Source organism: Cydia strobilella, chromosome 17, assembly GCF_947568885.1.
Source record: "Cydia strobilella chromosome 17, ilCydStro3.1, whole genome shotgun sequence".
Lineage (NCBI taxonomy): Eukaryota > Metazoa > Arthropoda > Insecta > Lepidoptera > Tortricidae > Cydia > Cydia strobilella.
In genome coordinates, this window is record NC_086057.1 from 3,602,301 (window position 1) to 3,623,223 (window position 20,923).

General features: G+C 36.9%; 2 protein-coding genes across 2 annotated transcripts in view; both read right to left on the bottom strand.

Annotated features, from left to right (window-relative positions):
* The window catches only part of LOC134749076 (uncharacterized), a 180,694-nt gene that overhangs the window by 74,781 nt on the left and 84,990 nt on the right, over positions 1-20,923 (bottom strand). The gene's annotated exons all lie outside the window — the stretch shown is intronic.
* Positions 1-20,923, bottom strand: part of LOC134748817 (gonadotropin-releasing hormone receptor) — a 73,079-nt gene that overhangs the window by 3,666 nt on the left and 48,490 nt on the right. The window contains exons 4-5 of the mRNA XM_063683623.1: positions 8,517-8,716; positions 4,799-4,923 (exon numbers count right to left, since the gene is read on the bottom strand). Coding sequence (XP_063539693.1) covers positions 4,799-4,923; positions 8,517-8,716 — 325 coding nt within the window. The remainder of the gene's footprint in view (positions 1-4,798; positions 4,924-8,516; positions 8,717-20,923) is intronic.

Consider the following 20,923-nt stretch of genomic DNA (forward strand, 5'->3'; position numbering starts at 1 on the left):
GTCTCGATGAAGCAGCGAAGTTACACCGCATCCACGAGAATATGTTACATAGCTACAAGCTATACATCAAAAGGCAAGACTATAAGACCTTACCAGAACTATTGAAATTAGGAACCGAGTATGAAAATATAAGGACACCCACGTACGGTGCAACGACGTCGTCAGGAGCATGGCGAGACGCCAGCGACAACAACAAATGGAGGGAGGACGAACAAGCAAGCAGCGAACAAACGACCCAAGGTAGGGACGACCGACGCCATAACAACCAGAAACCGAAACCCGAACCGAGAGAGAGTACGAGCCACACAGTGCATCCGAAGTACGACCCCAAGACCAGCTGCTGGTCCTGTGGGAAACCGGGACATAACGCAGACACCTGCAGGGGCAGACGCCAAATGTTTTGCAGCCAGTGTGGAAGACTGGGAGTGCTAAGCAGGACATGCTGCAAGAAACCAACCTGGATAGGGCAGGAAAAGCTAGGAGCAGCCGATAGCCCACAGGCGAGCGACAACCGCATATACACCGATTTGCACATAATGGGAAGAAGATACCGAGGCGTAATAGACACAGGATCCACCAACTCGTACATCAACCAGCAAGTATATAATGAATGTAAGAGCAGCGCTTACCAGAATAAGGTAAAAACAAGAGAAGTAATTCTAGCGAATGGAACCAGGACACAAACCCACAATAACCTGTTGGTCGACATAGTAATCAAGGAGGTAACAATCAGACACTGGCTGAGGGTGCTGCCGTCAGCCACGGACATTATTATAGGAATGGACATCCTGAAACGACTTGGAATGTCAATAAAATGGCCAGGAGAGAGCCAAGACGAAGAAGACCCCGATGAAAAAGTAGACACTCCAGAAGAAAACCAGAATAGCACAACCGCCGAATCCAGTCAACAGCAGCCAACCACACCGTTCACAAAGGTACATCACAGAATAGAACTAAAGCACACAGGACCCGTAAAACCGAGATACAATCCGCGAAATCCGAAACAGCAAGAAATAACCGACAAACACGTGAGTGACATGCTTCAACAGGGCGTGATCGAGAGGTCACACAGCCCACATAGTTTCCCCGTCGTAACAGTGGAAAAATCGTCAGGTCAGTACCGATTCCGTGTAGATTACCGTGAGAATAACCAGATATCCGAAAAGGATGCGTACCCGCTACCACAGGTAGATTTACCACATACCAGGAACATTGACCAGATATCCGAAAAAGGTAAATACACAACAAACCGAGTCCCGCACCGCCGAGCAAAAGCGAACCTTACACAACACACACAGAGTCCAGCGATAAAATACAACCGGAAGATGAAAATTCGAAAAAACACAAACCACGCAGCGCGGACACGAACCGACTTCAGAAATGGAACATAAACGTAAATTTAATAAAAGAAAAATAGATATCGGAGGGATAACAAAAAGTAAGTTACAGATCGCCAGCCCCCTGGCACCGGCACCGTCCTCGAGACCAGACACGGAGGGCGGAAACAAGAAAAGGACGCGCAGGGCGGGCAGAAAGAGGAACGGCGGCCAACAACACGGCCATACCAGAAGGCCGCGAACGCGGCAGGCGCACCCGCCCTACGAACGTCACAGCAAAAGAAAAAAGGGGGGAAAAGAAGACTAAATAAAAAAAAATTGTGAAGTGAAATAATATAAAAATATAACAGTGATTATATTAAAGTACCGTAATAAGAAAAACAAATAGTGTAGTAAAAAAAAACCGTAATAAAGTGTAGTAAAAAAAAACCGTCAACAGATTTAAGTACCGTAGAAGTATTAAAAAAATGTGTATAAAAAAAAACCTATTGTTTAAATAAAGTAAAGTAATAAAATGAAGAATAATTAACATGCAATCAAGTGTGACCAGTAAACCGCAATAGATACTTAATATAAACATAAATAAACCCGCGACATGGTGAATAAATAGAATAGAATAATACAAGCACATAGAAAGAATAGGTTACAGACCAAGTGGGTACATGACACTGAAGTGAACCGATAACATTAAGACAAGTGAACAACAATACGGTGTGGTATAATAGGATAGCAACATACTTACAATAAATAATTTAAAAACAAATAACTTTACGACGCGGGTCAAACAAGGATCATAGGCTCAACTTAAATCAACATATTACAAAACAAGAGAACAAACAGGGAAAATAAATAGAAAAATGATAAATAAACACAATAGCATCCAGTAAATAAAAAAAAACAATATAAAAAAAAATAAAAAAAAAAAAAAAAAAAAAAAATCCTTCAGCCAGCATCTTCTAACGGTGATTTTTCCCCATAGGTAAAAATCTCCAGACGGGCGACGGGACTGTAATGGCGCGCACAGCCGCGCATCACAACACCACGCCGCGGCCACGTGACGGACAGCGAAGCTACCTATCGAGCCGCGGCCACCGATCGAGTGCCAGCCCACTCGCCCCACCCGCCGCGCGCCGTGCCGAGAGTATAAAAGCGGCGCGCGCCCATACAACAGCGTCAGTTGGGCTCACCGCCTTCCGCAGTGAGGACAGCTGATCTCCCGGTCGAGCCGGCGTGTTTTCAGACGCGTAGGCACCCGGTTCCCCTCCGACCCTTCCTGATTCCCGTAGCCCAGTCAGAGCCGGCGTGTTTTCAGACGCGTAGGCACCTGGATTACGTAACCTGTCCTACCCTGTATCTTGGTCAGAGCCGGCGTGTTTTAGACGCGTAGGCACCCTTGATACTCCCTATCGCCCTGGTCAGAGCCGGCGTGTTTTAGACGCGTAGGCACCCTAGGCGCTCCCCCCCGATTCGCATATCCTTCCCGTCTCGCCATCCCCTTCACTCTTAGGGGATACCGTTCCCGAATCCGCGAGTAGCTTAGGGTCCGCGCCGTACCGTTGCGATAATTAGAAGCCACCCCGCGTCGTACCTAGTTTAGGATACCTAGACCTAAGGAATCTTAATTTATAATAAACCGGCATAAAAGCCCGCCGATTTGTATTACAGCATTAAACCTGTGTTTCCTTATCTCACTCTGCACCCTCTCTCTCCTCTGAGCTAACTAGGAAACCCTTGCTCCCGTCTGGAACAAGGGAGGTGTATGAGGCCGCGCCCGCCCCGGCGAACGTGACCCCATCACAGCACAAAACACAAAAATAATGTACAAATGGCGGACTAAATGCCTAATGGCATTCTCTACCAGTCAACCATCGGGCCAAACAGAGACACGTAAAAATGGTGCAAGGAGAAAAGTAAAAATGAATTTCATTAACATTTGCGGATTTATAAATACTTACGTGCCCAATGAACTTTGGAGTTCCAAGAAGAAAAATTAAGCCGTCGGAAAATAAGTTCAGTATAATTATAACATAACATGCCTATTGACATCATCTCGACATCGACTCTCTTGTCGATTGGTCTAACTGTTTATTACAAAACGAACTGACACTGACACTTCCGCGGGTAATTGCAGGAAATAGGATTGTTTACATATAAGGAAAGAAAAAACGAAATCATCTTTGTCGCTCTTACGAGAAATATATATACAAATTGTCTTCCCGATGAAATTGCGATATAGGTAATTTATAAAAGGAATTCAGAGGGAAAAAACAACAACAAAAAATAAATTGGAGTTTCTTTTCGTGGCTTTCGAATAATTATTACGTTAACATATGGATGGTATAGAAAGGATCGCAATCTCTTATGGCAGAATTGTTGTAAAAGTGACCGCGTTCAGCTTTAAATAATAGTTCCTAATCTCTCCGGTGGCGCTAGTTAGGCTCTGGGACATGAGTATAACATGAACCATATAAGGCAACAAATAACCCGACCAAATTACGTAGGTTGTTTTTGGTAGTATTTCGGTGTATGGTGGCGCCGCCTAATTACTGTTTTTTGATGGACACTTTTCATACATAGAGATTTGGCTCCTTTATACAGTCTCCATGCGTTAACAGAAAGGCGTTACAAAGTATTTCTTACATGACATGAGCGAAGTTACATTACATTATTTTGTTTTCATCACACTTGCTCGAAAAAGATCTTATGTCATGCAGTTGTACTGAAGGACAAAGGCCTATATTGTTCCTGCGGGAGTTCTGGATTGTGAAAAAAAAAGCTTGAACTCACTAGGGAGGCCTTTTTTATTATGATATACTAATTCATACGATTAACTAGGTATAAATGAGTTTCACATTTAAAATACTAACATTTGTTATTTACTATTTTCATTTCATTAAGAATATTTAATTTGATTAATTTAATAGGCGTTTAAAACTTTTTAAACAATTTTCTATTGTGGCTGAATGCCGGATAGGTATGTGCCTTCGATGCCCAAAACTGTCAAAACATGACAGACGAATGTTTGACATGTCACCGTATTTAAGAATAATTTCGTTTAAAATTTAGTTTTTTCGTCGCAAATGTGATGGAAAACATTTGTGTGTTTCGGTCAGAATATTGCAAACTCGAGTCTTTAATTCACTCCAGTTTGCGGCTGTCGCGAATTAACACCCTCGTTTCCAATATTCCACTTACCCCCTCATTGCACAAATATTTGGTTCTGAGTCATGGGTGTTTTCTATGTATTTAAGTATGTATTTATCTATATAAGTACTATGTATATCGTCGCCTAGCACCCATAGTACAAACTTTGCTTAGTTTGGGGCTAGGTTGATCTGTGTAAGATGTCCCCTAATATTTATTTATTTATTTATTTATATTTATATATGGAACAACATTTGACACGAGATGTATAAGCTAAACAGGGTTGTCAATTATAAGGATCTTCATAATTGAAGTACCTGTCACTATGTCTGTGTGAGGGTTTCTTCCGGGGCCACAGGTGAAAGGCGCCGTATATAACAGGATTCACCAGGCTGTTCGACATCCCGAAGAAGAAAATTCCACTCAGGAGATCGTCACTAAGCTGTAACAAAAAATAAATATTTAATTGATTGAATTACTGATATATACTACACCACCAGTAATACATCTAAAACACCATATGAATGCTGCTATAGACTCTAAAGATTTAACATTTTCTCAATTTATTTATCCGATAACAATCTCGCTGGGCTCTACGCAAACTATACTAAATTATTTTTGCGTTTATACGCATGGCCTTTAGCAGCCAGTGTACCGGCAAACTAACTTCCGAAGTAACGAAAATCTAAAACCCATCATAGCCACCTTACAACAGCTGTACGATAGCGATTGGAGAGAGATCAAAATGATACTCTGAACATCTGTGACGTTATCTATGAAGAAAGACCTTTTTGTTTATGGCGGTTAAGTCACGCGGCGTAGCATTTCTATTGGTGTATGGTTAATAATTAGGAAGATCCTCCGTAAGATACTGGGCCCCAAAAAGACCGGATGGAAGCTGGACAGTCCTTAAGAACCGTGAGATTGAAGAACTAGTGACTGAACCTAACATCATGGGAGAGACTAAAGCTCACAGACTCCGTTGGTTGGGCCATCTTGAGAGAATGGATGAAGATCGGAACGTGAAAAGAGCATACCTGGGCCGCCCAGCAGGAAGACGTCCTATCGGACGCCCCAGGTATCGCGGAGGCGGATCTGCGCGAACTTCGAGTCACCAATTGGCGAGAGGTCGCACAGGACCGAGAAAAGTGGCGCTGTCTTGTGTCAGAGGCCAAGTCTCATTTGGGGTCGCTAAGCCAACGGAGTAAGTAAGTATCGTTAATAATAGCGTAAGCGACACAGTCAATAAAGTCCTTCTTTTAAATAACATCACATTTTATCCCGTATCGCATTTAGAAAATTAATTATTCTGACTTAGATTCTGATTAGAGAAATATTCTGTTAATTTAAGATGCTTATTAAGGAAGCCACAACAAAACCCTCGATAAATTATGCTCATTTCATTTTACGAATATTCTAAAAGATTTTTCCTGGAAATTAGAAGACGGTTTATCTTATCTTTTTGTAAATCAGACGACTTCAACAAAGATATTAAATCAAATTTAGGTACATGCTAATAAATGTATTTTTGAACCTATTGATAGGAATACATGAAGCCATAGCTCCTTATTTACGATGAAATATTATAATAAATATACCTACCTGATATATAGCTTTCTTTTAAAGGGAAATAATCTCTATTTGTCAACTCGATCCTAAATATTGCTACAAGTTGTTGACTACTCTTTGATTATTGGTTGGTGTGTATATGCTCAAAATGAATGAAATGAAATAATTATGCGTCGCGCCAATAATCGTCCTTATTTTAGTGATAAATTGTAATATAAGGTAAGATGGGGCAAGCGAAACACTTGTGGGCATTCCTCATACTGTTTATCTTGTCCCACATGACCTTGAGTACGTTACTTCATCATCATCATAACTTAAGAGTTTTGCTCTTGTCGGTGGAGTATTCGCCAATCACTTCTTTTTTGTGCCAGTCTTTTAATTACCTCATATAATACGTAACACTGTCCATTCCACACTTGTGGGCATTCCTCATACTGTTTATCTTGCCCCACATGACCTTGAGTATGTTACTTCATCATCATCATCATAACTGAAGAGCTTTGCTCTTGTCGGTGGAATAATCGCCAATTATTTATTTATTGTGCCATTCTTTTAATTTCCTCATACAGTACGTAACACTGTCCATTCCACACTTGTGGGCATTCCTCATACTGTTTATCTTGCCCCACATGACCTTGAGTACGTTACTTCATCATCATCATAACTGAAGAGCATTGCTCTTGTCGGTGGAGTAATCGCCAATCATTTATTTCTTGTGCAAGTCTTTTAATTTCCTCATACAGTACGTAACACTGTCCATTCCACACTTGTGGGCATTCCTCATACTGTTTATCTTGCCCCACATGACCTTGAGTACGTTACTTCATCATCATTATCATAACTGAAGAGCATTGCTCTTGTCGGTGGAATAATCGCCAATTATTTATTTCTTGTGCCATTCTTTTAATTTTCTCATACAATACGTAACACTGTCCATTCCACACTTGTAGGCATTCCTCATACTGTTTATCTTGCCCCACATGACCTTGAGTACGTTACTTCATCATCATCATAACTGAAGAGCATTGCTCTTGTCGGTGGAGTAATCGCCAATCATTTATTTCTTGTGCAAGTATTTTAATTTCCTCATACAGTACGTAACACTGTCCATTCCACACTTGTGGGCATTCCTCATACTGTTTATCTTGCCCCACATGACCTTGAGTACGTTACTTCATCATCATCACAACTGAAGAGCTTTGCTCTTGTCGGTGGAGTAATCGCCAATCATTTATTTCTTGTGCCAGTCTTTTAATTTCCTCATACAATACCGTAACACTGTCCATTCCACTCGACCCATCAGCCTCGTGTTAACTAGTTTAGTCACTTAACAAGATCAAATAAGGAACTCTGAAAGCCCTGGAACTGTACCTACTTCATTAATTACTTTCGAACAAAACTCTCTAAATCGTCGTCTTATACCAACTTTAAAATTGAATAAATCGTATTCCCGAGAACGCGTAATACGTTTTAATTGCTTTGAATAATCATTACCGGAGTATAAAGCATGATTGATTTATTCACGATAAATACTTAAGGATGACAAAAATTTAATAAAAAACAATTCGTTAAAACAATCGATCATTACCGGAGCCACGATAATTATTAAGAATAAAATATTTAAAAGGAAAAAAGTATTCATCAATTTGATCATGTAAACGAGTGTGGTGTTGGTAAATCAGTTTACTAAGCGTGGGGTGGATGGGAGCAGTGGGATGGTACAAGCACCATTCCACTAACCCTGGGTTAACCAGTGTGAAATTGTACTGGTAACCATGGTAACTCCAGGTTTAACCGGTTAACCCCAGGTTAGTGAATGGTGCAAGTGGCCCTAAGTAATTAAGGTTCAAAGGCTATGATTTATTTTTGTAAATTCCCTTTTATTCTTTTTTAATTTGTGTCAATCGCTTCACCCACTGCACTGCACTGCACTATATAAAGAGAGGGTTCTCTTTCTCAACTACTGGAGTACATTTACTAGTAGAAATGCTTAGTCATTCTGAGTAATTTGAGCGAAAATTATTCACTTAACCTAACACTGAGCGAAATAAATTTTATTAAATTCAATTTCTTGCTCTTCTGGGATCAAAAATTATAAGGCACACTTGCACACAGATAGATTGCACCTATTTCGCACAAGATGTACTGCAAGTTGCGTCAAAATCGTATCATAAAAATAACAAATCAAGTGGAAATTCATAGTTAGAATCGTCACCCTGTAGGCTACTGCAGACTACCCCCTTTATTCATAAAACTTTACAGGCCTGATTTAGTTAAATTATGTTTTATCCCTTTCTTAAAAATACATAAGTCAAAATGACAGATAAAGACAAAACGATTCATGGCTAATTCAGGCCAGTATCGCGAACGCGTTTATGAATAGCGACATACTACTACTGTAGTAGCCACGTAGCGCCGCAGCGGCGCCACTCGTGCTAAGCCAAATGAAAAGAATTTAGCACTTACATTCTTGTCAGGATCTAGAAATGTGAATATGATCATCATGACGTAATACGGCGTCCACCATATAATAAACGCTGCCACGATAACGACGGACATCCGCAAAGATTTCATCTTGGCTCGGTCGATGAGTCTCCGTCTATTCATGTCTGGCGTGAGATATTTTTCGTGTCTTATCACCTCCGGTTTGAAAACTCTTTCGCTTTCTGAAACAAGAAAGGATAAAATCAAATAGAAATGATCAAATTTCACTTTCCGTTAAGTTATTATTTGGTGATTCCTAGATACAATTTTAGTGTTACTATAACCTAAACAGATAACGTCACAAAATTTATGTGTTTCTACACATTTCGTAATAAAAAAATTCTGGTTGTCTAAGATACAATCGATTAACATAAAACAATGGAATTTACGTCTCTAAAAAGTTAGGTCTAAGAAAAAGTATCGTATACCGTCCCTATCCCCCTAAGGCCCAAGGATTATCCCTCTTCAGTTCAATGAAATCTAAATCCCATTCAATTGGAACAGTCACTTTTGATTCGTTTCGTTTATTTTTCCAATAATGCAAAATTAGCTCTATTTTCTACACTACCTATATTATAGGTTCAAAATTTCAGTGGCAAATTTTGGATTTTTCATTTGTATAGCTGGGCCTTAAGATGTTATGACAGTTCCTTTAAGTCTCTTTCGGTTGGGTGTAGTTTAAAAAATAATTGAATAAATATGTTTTTATCGTATTTTTATTACTTTAATTTAAATGTTTCAAAAGAAAATAATACGGTGAGACTTCAAAAAATATCTACAAACATTTTACTTAACAGCTGCTCCATATAACAACCGGCTAAGTGCGAGTCGGACTCGCGCACGAAGGGTTAAATACGTTTGTTGTTGTTATAGCGGCAACAGAAATACATCATCTGTAACCTAAACAGTTAACATTTTACGTCAAAAATGTGACAGTTACGTAGGAAGTGGCGCCCTCAATAATAATCTACAATTTCTTGTCGGACTAAATGGGGTGCGTTGGGGTAAGATTGAAGGGTTTTTTATGAGGGGTAAGTTGAAAAGTCGTCCGTAATGCGTTGGCATACGGATTTTTTTTGTCTTACCGCTCATAAAAAACCGGCCAAGTGCGAGTCGGACTCGCGCACGAAGGGTTCCGTACCATTACGAAAAAAAACAGCAAAAAAATCACGTTTGTTGTATGGGAGCCCCATTTAAATATTTATATTATTCTGTTTTTAGTATTTGTTGTTATAGCGGCAACAGAAATACATCATTTTGCATGGAGATGGACGACTGTGTACCGTGAGTGTCTGAAGTATTGTGAGACGATCGATGATAGGCCTTCCACAGTCGGTGTATGTGATGTGTTATTTCTGTTTCTTCCTGTGTATTTTGTATCTTGTACCTACTTTTGTATTATATTTTTCTTGAAATGAAATATTCTGTTAGGTTAAGTTTCTCGGCGCATTGGTGTTTGCTGTAATGCCGTTAAACCATAATTGTATTAAAATAAATAAATAAATAATCATCTGTGAAAATTTCAACTGTCTATCACAGTTCATGAGATACAGCCTGGTAACAGACAGACACGGACGGACAGACGGACAGCGGAGTCTTAGTAATAGGGTCCCGTTTTTACCCTTTGGGTACGGAACCGTAAAAACCCTTCAATCTGACCCCCAACGCACCCTACGGCAGAATGAGCTAAGCGTTAACTGCCTACTACGTTCAATGGCGATTTCAATACATTTCTTGTCTATTGTCACTGTAGGATTTTCTCGTAATACATTGTTAATGAATGACTTTGCAAACTTCGGAACGGAAAGCTTCTAATTGACAAGAAAAGGGTCAGGATCCATTCAGGTTGCGAACTTCAATACTGACGCAGACATGATTTATAGATGGTTAATAGTGAGCGTATCTTTTGCAAGGTAGAATACCCTGTCATCTAAAAATACCCATGACGTTATCCGAAATTACCAATCATCTGATATCTTTTGATAGGCTTGCGTGGGCCGTTGGGATATAGATCCAACACGTAGAGTCCCTTTGGAGAGCTTTAATGTCATAATTATTATTATGATATTACTCACTATTGCACTATTCTCTTTATATTATATTTCACTTATCTACGGGCGAAGAATAATACCGATATCAAACGTGCAAAACTTTTAAAAAATCCGAATGCCGCTCCAAGTGTACCTAAAGCTAAGCGTTACACACATTTATACGTATAACTACCAATTAATAAACCCCTACTTAATATTATAAATGCGAGTCACTCTGTCTGTCTGTTTGTTACCAGCTCTTCACGCTTAAACCGCTAAATCTAAGTAGTTCAAACTTGGTATGGAGATAGGTTGAGGCCCGAAGATGAACATAGGATAGTTTTTTATTTTTATCAATCACCATGATCATCTTCCACACGCAGACGGAGTCGGTGGCAGATACTAGCTTCTGCCACCGACTCCTAAATCTCCTAATATAACATGAATTGCCTATATACAACGTGCACCGGTGCCAGACAGTGCGCGATTCTTATTAAATAATAGCATTAGCGCGAGAAGGCTGAAATTGGAGCATAATAATTCCCTCAGAGGTGATGTGAAAAGTAGCAGTATGTGTCACATGGTAGCAAAATTATTTCCACCTTGGGCGTAAACACTTGAATCCCTCACTTCGTTCAGGATTCAATGTCCGTAATGTCATTTTGCTCCTTTGTGTCACAATCTACTAATATGGTATATATTATAGGGTCGTTAAGTTTTATTGTATTGTCCACAAAAGTTTTTCTAAAATGTGTTTGACCCATTATACAAAAAGTACTGATTATGTAAAATTACGCATTATCTTGACCCAAGTAGTAAAGCAAGTACAGCTCTTCAAAATTACTCCAGCTACTAGATGTAATTTAACTAAATTGCAGAACTGAGGTTTTACAAAAGACTCCTCTTACAAACAAACATCTAAATGTGTTTTATTTCGAGACCTAATATTATTTTTATAGGCACAGATGGCCAATGTTTATAATATTAGATTTTTTTTCTCACTTGATACATTGTTTGAATGTAAATTATACGGAACCAGGATTATTTGAAATGCTTGTGCTATGCCAAGCCAACATGTGAAGGCCTTCTAGAGAATTTAATGAATGTTAGGGACACACTGAGCGGATGCTGCTGCCCTTACCGTTAAGGACGCACGCATTGATATTGTTCGCTAAGACTATTGATATTCAATGGATTTCAAAATTTCTTAAGGCTATTGAATGAAATAGAATAACCTATTTTGTTATTAATTGAAAATACTGAAACCTGTCTAAACTAGAACAGTATCGACTATCAGCAGATGGTGCCTTTGTGGCGTTATTCGTCAACGTTTTTCGAATCTAACAAACCGTTAATAATCGTTTGTCCCTATCCGTAATTTAGACATTTGGATTTGTTAGAAAGAGACAAACTTTAACAGAGGTTTGTGAGAGATTGCTGCTCAGTTTTATGAATATAGGGGATAGTCTCTATAATATACCCTCACAAAAAGCAACATCAATAATGCGACTGCCCTACAAGTACACGTCTCCAAAATTTTCAAAAACAGTTATTGGATTTTGGAATCTTCTGATTCAGGCGCATCTTTCACTGAAAGAAAAATTGTGAAATAATGTGTATTTTGAAAAATATAGGCGTTTTTAAAATCCAAGTATCTTTTTTTGGCTCTGTATTTTACGCTAAAATCAAGTAACTCAAAAGAGATACTTTTTATTCACATATATGACTGAAACATATGCTTTTATTATTTACCATTTACTTGCAAAGTTATAAAGTGGGTACCCTTTTTATTACATAAATATACGAAACAAGTTTGCTTATATTGAGTCTTCTTCAGGTGCCTCTCCAACTATTGAAGATTAGCAGTCAGCTTCGCATATTTATAACTAACAGCCCAAAACAAAAAAAAATGTTTCTCGGTAGGTTATATAATTAGCTTTCATTTAATACCATTTTCTTCAGGGTGGTATGAAAATTGTAAAAGTATTGTAAAGTATTTAAGAAGGTAAAAGTGCTTGCTATTTCAAAGCTAAACACAAGATACTTGAGTTAGATTTTCGGGCAGTAATCTACACAGAATACAATTTTTGCCTGTACAAAGTTTAATTTACAAGAATTAAAAAAAAAATCTGCATAAGCTTAATTTTATCGCCCTTAAAATAATTGCATACACAAATTGACATTTTACGTTTGTTTGCTCTCCTCGTAAAATTGTCAATTGTTTTCTGTTTAGGACAGTTCGTAGCTCGACTGTTCAGAGGAGAAGAAGAGTTACACTAAACTTTATTAACAGTGAAACAACTCTCGTAGTAGCATTTAGGTAGGGGACGTCACTAGCTTCAAAACCTAGCTATAAGTTTCCCTGTGTTGACTAATTGGGCGATGGATTCAAAATATTTCTACGTATCGTTTCATCATTATCATCATTATATTCATTGCTGTTTATATTTATTATCCAGTTAGTGCCTGAAGATACAAAACTTTATGTGTTTTCCTGTAATAATAAATACATGTAAAAAAACAATGTAAGTAGTTTAGCATCTTTATTACACAATAAAATATCTTTATCTTTATCTTGTACCTACCCCTAATCTACTCTATTACTACTTTAATAATACTACCAGAATTGTTTGAAAAAGATTAAATTAAAATATATAAATTTGGCCATGTGATCGTCTAATGTTAAAAATACGTTGTGAATCTTAGTACCCATCGTCTTTTATGTGCAGATTGATTAGATTTGGATTTCAAATACTATCCCTAAATATTCTATGAAATTTGTAAATATTGCTACTATGTTTCTTTTATGACTACCTATATATTGTATGATAAATAAATAGTAAAATATATTTTTTTTGAATTTATCTCCTACCGGGCCCTACCGAGACCAGTTACCGTGGACAGTAGTAAGTCCTTTTAGTTTGTAATTTAAACCTTATATTTTCCTTTTATATATATCCATCCGCTAACCTAGCTAGCTAAAGGAAAATAATTATATTAATGTAATGTAAAAATAGTACGTACAAACTTACTTTATCTACTGCCACGCCCGGATGAAGACGGGTCCCTAATCTAGATAATACCCATTTTATTTTATTTTTATTTTTAATAGGTATCCTATGTAATATTTATTTTACCAGCGTTTCGTAACCTAATTTCAGACGAGAAGAAACGCCAAGAAACTCATCTGAATATACTTTAAATGAATGAAATACTGAAACAATCGTCTATTAAATATGATTTATACCCTTATTTACCCAGTTATAGAAAAGCTCAATTGTCACTAGTGAACTGCTCTGCCTGTCACTAGCTCCCTATAACAAAATTATTTAGTATGTCCTCAAATAACTTTGTTCCCCTATCTCACCCAATATAAAAAAATGTGTAAACCTTTATATCATATTTAATGTACGAGCCACAGAAATCCATCCATATGCTACTGAATCTAGATATTTATTTTGTATTTTGAACCAATTAACACAATAAAGATTATAATACTGTACGCAATCAAACCATATGTGAAAGTAAATAATTGAACCTAACACCCAAATAATGACTCTACCCTAACTCTACCCCAATTTCACCTATTCTAATGAGTAAAACTAGAAACGAACCACTAGTTTTACAGGGAGGAATGTGTAAGAGGGACCCTAATCTAAACTGTAATCGTTCGGCCGACAAAACCGAGGTAAGCAAACCCTAGTGTCTGTGTTCTTGCCTCCCCCCGTCTGTGTAAGCCGAAGCTAAGGGTACAAACGAGTAAGGCGCCCTATCCAGATATATAATGTGAATATATAAATATACATAACAAGACCACGCTTCTTCAATTACTAACAGATTTCAATGAGTCTGGATTACTCCAAATGGTCCACACGTGAGACCCTCACATCCCTCTGTCAGACCTTGAAGAGAACGTAAGAGGTATATTCGTCACCTGTGTTGGTAAAAAGGTTGACGCCAGGCCCCTCTCGCGACCTGGACCTAACACTCTACTGGATTCCCGGAAATGCCTGTTTAACAGCCGCAAGGTTAGGCGTTTCCGGTAGATCGACCATGCGATCTGACACAAATCTGGCTCTAAAACACAATAAAAGTCACAAAAATAGGTAAACACTGACACTAAAAATAACAATTGAACAGTTTGACAAAAAGCAGCATAATAGCTACGTTATGACAAGCTTTCAATCGTCAAAATAATCACCTTTGTTTTAACGTCTACGAATTAGCCAGAGATTGTGACAATCCGACGAACAAAAATTGAATAATCCCTTCCCCGCTTGGTTTAGGGGTATTTATAACCATACAACACATTAAGAAAACGCATTCCTCGACGTGCTTTTTTAATAACTCGAGCACCATACTTGAATAGTTTCTGCAAAGATATTATGTGACTCGTATAAGAGAAGCAAAGTTTAAGCAAAAAACGCTCATCGGAAACCAAGGAACAATCACTCTCAAACAGATGGTGCCACACCTCTGATACTTAACAATAGAGTATTATCCCTCCAATCGAGCCAGTTTCTCCTTTTAGAACGGTCAAATCGCCTCGCTAATATGGAATTCATATGAAACACCACATAATGACGTCACGGTCATCTCATCCTCCTTTTATAATTCTATCTGATTTATTAAATATAACTTGTATTTCATAACAACTGCTATCTATGTTTTTTCCAATAAATATCCGATGCTTTATTCCATGCATTTCATTTATTTTAACTACAATAAAAATCCTATTTTAACACATATCAACGAAATAACATGGGTCAAAACCATATGATGATCCAATAATAATCATTTACATATATATATATGTATATATATATAAATCTTTTCGATATTTTTATACATTTTCATTCTTAGTTTCTATGCCGAGTCGACAGATGGTAGAAAACGAATTATAATCATAATTAAGTTGTTAATAATAAAAATTACAAATCATAGTTATTGTCTATATCTAATAGGCAAATATAAAACGCTTTTAATACATACAAAATACTGTATGTTGTATTACGTATCTGATTTTATAAGACCACAATCCTAGAATTTACCATAACAACAATCCTCTTAACAATCTATTCTCTTTGGTGTCTGCAATCATTTTTTCTGGTTAACGGCCCACTTGGACACATGATTTGGTTAGGGTTTTTGTTTGTTGTTTGGAATTTGGCGTGAGAACACTTTTGCTTTTATTTACATATTGATTTACTGAATGCATACGTATTTACTTTCATGTATTCTATTATATGTAACATTGATACTTAGTAATCAAGATTTTAAGTTTATGAAAATATTATAGACTGATCAGCTGTGTCGATCATCCTAGTATAAACCAAAGTCGCTTTCCGCTGTCTGTATGTCTGTCCCTATGTATGCCCAGATCCTCAAAACCACGCAACGGACCTTGATGCGATTTTCCCCAATAGATAGAGCGATTTAAGAGGAAGGTTCATATGTATAACTTGTAAAGATTTTGTTTAAATCAGTTGAACCACCCGTGCGACGACGGGGCGGGACGCTAGTTTTATAAATTAACTAGTTCAGCTAGTGCGTCTAGTTACAATCTTTTATCTTTATGTACTTAATTATAACATGAATACCCAAGGCGTAAACTTTTTTAATTTGGTACGAAAGCCATAACCACAGCTGTAGCATGTGTGGCACAACTTAGGAATCTATTAAATATATTAATAACGGGTCACGGAAGTTTTTTAATCAACTTAGGAATCTGTTTAACTTGTTTGGAGAACCATGGGTTTTTAATGGTATAGACTTCTAAAAACTACTATCATAACAAAATGAGTTCCGATTCCAGCTATTAAGATGTTGCGAATAATATTAACCTATAAGATAATTGACGACAAATTAAAAGTAGTCAAAATCGTTATGAATTAAAGTGAAGACATATTTTATTAAAATCTACTTCCTCGTTGGAATAAGGTGTGAATGTGGGCATTGGTTAGGTAAGCAAAAGCTTTATTTTAAGCAAAATTATTTCTCCATTGATAATTTTAAGACTTGTTCATAAAAGTTACTCTTTCTACTGAAAATTACTTGTGACATAATATACTACTATATATATAAATAAGTACAAATAATGCCTAGTGACTTACGTTAGTTTATTTGTGGTGAGCGTGTAATGGTCTGTGAGCTTCTGGCTAAAATTTATCGTATTTCAGCTCAGCTAGCGGTTTTACAAGCAGCAGACGCAAAAGAGTCACGTCACTTATTGTGTCATCTGAGTCATATTTTAGTTTGGTTAAATGGTATTTATTTATGGGCTGTTGATTCCTATCTTCTTCTTCTTCTTTGGGTGCTATTGCAGTTTGGCAATCATCATGACAATCTGAACCTTCGACACAGCAGCTTTGAAGAGTGACATTATTGTGCTTCTTTGGATCCATTGACGCAGATTTAACCACGATATTCTATAAAACCCTTATATATATTAGTTGTTTTACTTAATTCAGACCGAAATGGCCTATATAAGAGTGATTATTTTCCATTAGTTAAAGGTACCTTTATAATCTCCTTTGGCATTACTAAGGCAAGCTGCGCATATGTAATTTAAGAAACCCTGTCATAAACTGATAATTATTAGAATGGTATTGAGTGTATAATATAAAATGTAGATATACCTTAATTGTTTTTAAATTTGGCAAATATATCACTATGAAACACGTCTTCCCAAACAAACGTAACAAGTGTAAATAGCAGAATATACATATTTCCTATTATTGTAAAAAAAATAAGTAATACCTACCTACATACATCATTATTTTTCCTAGAAGCAATGTACCTAAGGGAAAAACGGAAAATATCGTAACTAGATGTCGCAACCAGAAAATCCTTATTATATGTACGAGTACTGAAGTCGAAAGCTCTGCCTCTAAAATGTTTAGCATGTCTTATTCAAATGCCTTGTTGCTTTCCGCATTCGATACCAAAAATTAACATAGTTACCTAACGCTTTTATATTTTAGGATTTACTTACAATAATTTAATTTTCATGAAAAGTGATTGTGATACGTGGCAATACTAATCTATCTGTATAATAACATAAGAGGTATATAAATCGAATGGGTTATTACACCATTTATAACTCAAGAACGGCTGGACCAAATTTAATGATGTTTTGTTTGTTGAATTTGTCTCTTTCTCGATTCAATTCAATGTTGCTGTCATTTATTACGCACAATATATAAGTTTACAGTACAACTATTGAAAATGAAACTATTTGAAACTCTAGGTCCATGGGGTCCCAGCGCGCATAAGTTGTTTGCAGAAATCGCGAAGCGACTGGTTGACGTAACTGGTGACCGAAGAGCTGGCGGCTTTCTCGCACAACGTATCAGCATTGCGATACAGCGGGGAAATGCCGCCAGCATCCTTGGTACAATGCCTCAAGGGCTTATTTTAGATTTAAGCTAGTTATTATGACAAACAAAACAAATAAAAAATAAGTGTGTTAAAACGATTATCAGAATAGCTATAAAAAAATCGAAAAATCACGAAAAAAAATGGTAAAAAAGTTACGGCTGACATGTTGGTACTTTTTCGTGAAAGAATTTAGTAAAAGTCATCATGGATATTGTTTTCTGGGTTCTCAGTGGTGCGAACCCGAATATTAAGACCATTTTAGAATATATACTTTTATATATACTTTTACGTAATAATCGTCATGGCCATGGCTATCGTTTTCTAGCGGATTTCAAAAATTATGCAAAAATAACAATTAGGTATTAATTTGGTTTTGATGCCAGCGTACCCATAATAAAAAGGGAGATGCACTTCAAGTGACTACAGACTATTTGTGTATCATCTTACTAAGTTTAAATAAGAAATGCAATATATCTACAAAAGTGTTGTAAATAAAGAAACATACAGCAAATCATCCCCATGCGGATCAGATTTAAGATAAATTTGGAAGAGATATGTGGATTGTGGGACTGTGGGTGTCATTTGTATGCGAACAATTGCTATCAAACCACACACAGAGAAAAGGAACAAGGTTATCGTGAACTCAGAAGAAATAAAATCCCTAAGATGCGAGTTCGTCCCAAATAGTTTGGAGGACCTGAAAATTGTGAATTACGAGTACCTCAAAAAAGGGATAACAACTGGAAATCAAACTCCATTGTCCATTGCCTGAAATATCTAACTTGTGCTTGTATCTACATAAGAATTTGTGGCATTTTGAAATACTGGTGCTGATGATAAATATATATTTACAGTAGACTTATATTGACCGGGATATAGACCGTGATTACCTTTTGTATTATTTGTGAGCTCCCGGTATATATTTACAGCCCTAATTTGAAGCTATACCGACCATTTAGGCAAACAAACATAACTTGAGGGTTTTTACTCATTAGATGTTTTTTTGTGGTTGTTGGATATTGGACAGTTCATTTATTCTTTATATATTATATATGTCGGCGGCAGATCGTAAAATCGGGCATATCGAGATATTCCTAGCCGCCGGTAGTGTTCCGGATGCAATCTAACCGCAAAACGTTATTAAATTGAGTAGACAGTAGACAGTTGGCAAGCAATCAGTAATAATAGTACTGTCTATAAAAACCAGTCGGTGATTTAATTTTAAACCCTTTTATTACCTTTTTTATATTACTAAAACGTAATATATTTAATTGAACTGTCTACTTTCCCATAACTTTTCTTCGTAAAATGTATTTTTACGAAATAAAAAGTCAATCGTTGCCGTGACTTTTTATTTTAAATATCATCTTTAGGAAATGAGCCTTTTAAAAATTTTAAAATCGTATTTCATTTCATAATAAAGCGTAACATAACTGTAACTTATTTTTTAAGGTCTTATAAATGCTCTTAAACATATTGAAGTGAGCTGGGTTATTATTAAATATATAAGTATTTACTATATACAATGTAAATAATAACACAAACAATGATATATGTAATAAAAGTTTACAAAATAAGCCAGGGAAAGTGTCATGCGCTGACGAAGAAATCTTTGAACGCGTTTTACCACAATTCTCGTTTTTCGTCTTGTTCCCGTTTATCACTAAGCGAGCGATATATAGGTATGCTAAAGTAAAGCGGTTATCACAATGCCTATCTGATTTTATTTATTACATGTAGGTATTTAGGAGTTTAGAAGAGACTAAAACAAACATGTGTATGTTGTCATATTATCTATCTGAAAGTATACCCTTCCCTTCAAACATTTAACGTACCCCTTTAGAATATAATACTCTATATGCGGGTTCAATACTCGAAGAATTCACCGCAGGACCAGTGACATTGACAATTAACGATTTAGTGACGAGATTTTTTTGCATTTTACTCTAAAATGTGGGATATTAGAGAAAGTTCCTTTTGTAAAATAGAATATTATATCACATTTTACTAGCATGCTTAGTAAATTACCCATTAGGGAAAGTGCTTAAAACTACCAAAAATTCATGTGTAGTGAATTTAAATAGCATAAAACCCTGGTTTTTAAAGCGTTTCCATGGTGGACATTGGGGGACGTAACCTTGCCACGGTTGTGCCACGCCTGAAAAAAAAGTTGATTGACCCTTAAACTTACTTATCCTCGTTACATTCTATCTTTGGAAAAAAAAAGAAACGATAAACCACTATCTGTCAATTTATTTCCACATGAGCTACCATTTACGGGTAATGAAGGTTTAAGTGTACCGAAAATGTCAACGATTTTATTTTACGTTTATTACCAAGCGATTCAATATCACACGGTTGGGTCATGGTCGAGGATAACTGGTCCCATCAATGGAGATGCGGGTAGCAATGGTTGTTCGACGAGATTTCAATAAAATGTATGGTGAATCACTGAATCATACACAACGACACAAAATGAAACTCGACAGCGAATAACACTAGCCTTGCCACGAGTTTGACACTGACATGTTCGCTAGCGTGTGCGTAACTTACGTGCATCTCGCTCGTACTGGCATATTAGTGCGAGCGGGATTTATAGAAAGTAAGTTACATAGACGTTAGCGAATATGTTAGTGTCAAACTCGTGGTAAGGCTACAGGACGGCCCTTCTATTATTTGCATGCTCTATTGACTGTACTTAGCTAAGAAACCGATAAAGGCGGGATTCCACCGTCCATAATGCAGCACTGTGCGGAATTTTTGTACTGAATATGGTTGTGCCGCACACTAATGGAATCCCGTCTTAAGAATATAAAACATACAAGTTGACGAAACTGAACCGATGAGCCTATATGTTTTTTTTTCTTAAAACTATAATGTTTCTTGGCGACGGTTTCGAGTAGATAAAATGTTTTATTATCCAATAGCTATCCTTACAGACACATTCCAAACTATCCCTCTGTTTAAACGAACGACTTA